Genomic DNA, 3,992 nt, shown 5'->3' with positions numbered 1-3,992 from the left:
ACGTACAAACTGTGAGCCCACACAAGAAGGGGGAGGATCCTTGTGCGTTGAACACGGCTCAGGAATGTAAACAACAGAGAACAAGACGAAAGCAACCGAAAGGCAGAAATTATATAGTTTCACATTTTACATGCTGTTGTATTTAGTCAGCTTTCTCAGAGTCTCTGATCGTGTTTTAATTATATAAAGAGGGTGGCAACTTAAGCGTGTAAATTAACTAGCGTCACTTTAGGGTCAAGCTTTGGGTTCATTTGAAGTTGACTTGAATGAATGGAAGTGATTGTTCCGTTTTAGGAGGCAGTGTTTACATTGGTTTTCAGTTACCTCATGTTGTGTATATATGTGTATCTGTGTGAGTGACTGAAGCTGTATTAATCACACGTATTCTTTAAGGTCACCAGATGTGCATGAGAAAGTAAGATTGCACAGTTGTGTTGTCTTTTTAAAGTTTGGGTTTTGCTAAATATGTGTCGACATCTATGAAGCCAGGAGCTGAAAAGTGAAAGATGTCACCAGACAAGAAGCTACTTTGTCAATAATATTTTTTTTTAAGTGAGAAAAAAAAAGAAAAATGAGGAGAAAATGAAAAAGAGAATACAAAAGAAAACAGAAAAAAAAAGCCAAAAGCAAAAAGGGGAACACCAGAGAGAACAATATGAGAGCAAAAGTGGAGCGCAGAAGAGTGCAGTCATACGTCTTTTTGGAAATTTCCATGACCACGTTGATTAAGTATGCAATCTGACCACAAGATAGCTAAGGCCCGGTTCTAAACAAATGCTCTCGCCTCTGCTGTGCAGGCTTGTTTAACGGCTGAGGTGGCAGCGTTTGCCTTTGTAACACGGAGCGCTGCGCAGAGATTGAAAACACATGATTGAACACACACACACACACACAGGCGAAAACTCTGATGCACCATATTCCCTGTACCATTGTGCGCTCCAGACAAATTGTTATCTGGTGCGTCTAGAGAGTTTGCCCTTGCTGATACCAAATCTGTCTGCCAACATGTTTCTATACTATCCAGCTTTCTGATCCGTCATCCTCGGTCGTGTCTCTTCCTATTCATCTGTCTACAAGCTGCAACTGTACAAGCCAAGACGAGCTGACATTGTCTCTCGGTTTGCTTCTCCGAAACTTTCCGCCTTTAAAATAATCTGCAATGCTAAAGAGTTTCCAGACCGCAAAACATGGGACCAGTTAGTGCTCCATCTCTCTAATGACTAAAGTCGAGACTGGCACCAGGGAAATACGATACTCGATGAGTGGTTGGCTAAATTTCTTTATCCACATCCCGGCTGTTTGAGGGTTGACCACTGTGGCCGCTGTGGCCTGGTAGGCAGGAGAAGAGAGGAGGCCACGTCAGGGTTATGCAGCACCCTACACGCACATAAATACACACAGCAGCTCACAACTTTATCACACTTCCTTCCTCTTCTCCTGCTGCTGAGAATTATACAGCAGCAGATTCTGAGAGCATCTATCATGATTATGAATACATTCGCAGCTATAGGATTATATTTCATGTCCTACACATCCTATCAGGAGTGCTACATAAATCGCTGTAACACTTAATAATATATTGCCTGAGGCTGAGCAGTGCAGGGTTTATTTCTAGACCTTTATTTCTCTTGTTCTTTCCACCTCTGCCTGATTAAAGTCAATAAAACCAGAAGAATTATCTGTTTGCTGTCAGGCGTCCCACACCTAAACACAACTGTTTGGGGACTGCGGGGAGTTCCTCAGAAGTCGCACGCCTCTCAATATGGTGGCCTAATATGACGGATATTACTCCCTCCAGGTCGCTCTCCGTGGCTCTGTTCCCAGAAGCCCTGTAGCCGATACTCAACTTCAACCAATTTTAATAAAATGGTGACATACAACAGTCGGACTGCGGGGCTGTTTTGTTATCATGGCGCAAAATGAAAACGGCCTATGAAGCTACGACTGTGGCGATATGACTGACACTTCTTCAACCCCAAAGACAGATATTTAACATGAATGAAGAAGCCTCAGATGTCACAGAAAACAGCAGCGAACAGAGAGAGGTGCAAGTAATTGTGTTAGAGTAAGATCAGCGTCTGCCCTTCTCCCACTCGACCGTGCACTTGCTGACCTCGTTTTGTGAACTTAAAGAGAACTTCTAAGTAAAAAGCTCCCTAACAAGGCTATTATACATCCATGCTTTGGTTAAGGAACAAGACTTGAATCTTTAAAAATCACGTCCCACAGATGTAGCAGGGCACTTTCTTCCCCACTTTGATATCAGTGATAAAAACTGCTTCTGTACCTGCAAGAGGAGCATCCCCTCATCTCCCTCTTCACATATCCTAAACAGCATACTCCTGTGTGAGCTACGAAACATCAAGCATTCATTAATAACTCTTCTGTGAGAAGAGGAGCAAAATCAATCATGCAAGCCTTTGATTCATGCCACTGATCTTTGCCCTTTAAATGTCACACTTTGATCCCTTTTTTCCCTCCTCTCTTCTTTTCCGCTACCTCCGCTGTCAGATTTCCACTTTGGATGAGAGAGTAACTTATAAAGGACTCTGTTGTTAACCTGGGCCATTAGTCAGAAAGCATCAGCATCATTAGCAACAGCAGAAACAGCAAGAACAACAACTGGTGGAGGAAGAGGAAGAAGTTGCATTAGTGGCACCACTGCAACAACTTCATGCACAGATGTGCGCGCCGCAAGCAAATATCTTCAGCGTTTCATCTTGAAACTAAAAGAGTCCGATGATAAGAAGAATGCATGTTTGCTGCATATGTCCTAGTATTTTCTTTGCACTTCATCAGCCATCGCAGAGGGTGACCTCCCATGAGCCTTTGCAAACAGAGCCCTAGGGCCTCGGGGCACCTCTTTCCCCATCTCTCTGCCCCAGTTGGTCACGCCACAGCAGCCGCTGCACTCACCAACCAAAATACAACAACAACAACCAGAAAAAGTCAGCGGCTGGCAACAGCAGCAGAGGCAGCAGCGGCAGGGCTGTCGTTAAAGACAACCATCACCACGGCAGCTACTTACCGGGACACGCGCAGCCGCCCACGGACATCTTCTCACATGTCTGGTGTGAATCCGATCAGAATGATGGTGGTGGTGGCTCTGTTATCCCTGCTCTCTTCCTCTCCTTTTCTCTCTCCTCGTTCTCACCAGTCACTGCTGCCGCCACTGAGGCTGCTCACATGAGCGTCTGTTATCCCCACGGTTCACACACACAGACACATACACACACATATACACACCGCCAGGGAGCAGAGAGAGAGAGAGAAGAGGGAGTGAGTGAGTGAGGGAGGGAGGGAGTGAGTGAGTGACGGCGAGGGAGGAAAAGAGAAAAGAGAGAAAGAGGGGAAGAAAAGGTTAAAAAAAAGAGCACACACAAACACACACACACACACAAAGGATCAGATTCTCTCAGTTGTAGCTGTACACTGTGAATCACACTGCGAGTGTGTGTCCAAGTGTGTAAGTGAGTGCGTGTTATCGAGTGAGGAGAATACTGCTCCTGCCTCTGCTCTGCCCTCACCCTCATCAGCCCTGCAAATTACAGCTCAGGTGGGAGGAGAGAGGGAGTAAGAGAGAAAGAGAGAGGGAGGGAATGAGCGGCTGAGTGCTAGAGAGAGAGAGAGCGAGAGAGTGTGTGTGTGTGCGAATGTGTGTGCGAGCGAGCAAGCGAGTAAGCTAGGGCGAGAGAGAGAGTGGACTGTCAAAGTGACCTGAGAGGCAGATTTGAGAGAATAACAACCATGTGATGTGGGTCCCTTTTTTCCCTCCTTTAAATATGTAGAGACTGTTTTTTTCCCTTTTTTTTACTGCTGCTGCTACAATGACACACACACAGACACACACACACACACACAAACAGACACACACACAGACACACACACACACAAACAGACACACGTGAGCACACACACGTAGAGAAGTGAAGCTTTAAATGATCCTCAGGAAATCTGGCTCTGTGTGTGTGTGTGTGTGTGTGTGTGTGTGT

At 45.5% G+C, this 3,992-nt stretch overlaps 1 protein-coding gene across 2 annotated transcripts in view; it reads right to left on the bottom strand.

Moving 5' to 3' along the window:
- The window catches only part of ldb1b (LIM-domain binding 1b), a 26,695-nt gene that overhangs the window by 17,596 nt on the left and 5,107 nt on the right, over positions 1 to 3,992 (bottom strand). Inside the window, exon 2 of one of the 2 annotated variants that reach the window (XM_005735739.2) lies at positions 3,029 to 3,194. In XM_005735739.2, coding sequence (XP_005735796.1) covers positions 3,029 to 3,056 — 28 coding nt within the window. In that variant the 5' untranslated portion in view covers positions 3,057 to 3,194. Of the gene's footprint in view, positions 1 to 3,028; positions 3,261 to 3,992 lie in introns of those variants that run through there. The other variant, XM_013911554.1, reaches the window with a different exon arrangement.

Source organism: Pundamilia nyererei, unplaced genomic scaffold (genome assembly GCF_000239375.1).
Source record: "Pundamilia nyererei isolate P.nyererei 1_Seehausen unplaced genomic scaffold, PunNye1.0 scaffold00065, whole genome shotgun sequence".
In the NCBI taxonomy this organism is placed as follows: Eukaryota; Metazoa; Chordata; class Actinopteri; order Cichliformes; family Cichlidae; genus Pundamilia; species Pundamilia nyererei.
This window is presented reverse-complemented; position numbering and strand designations above follow the sequence as displayed.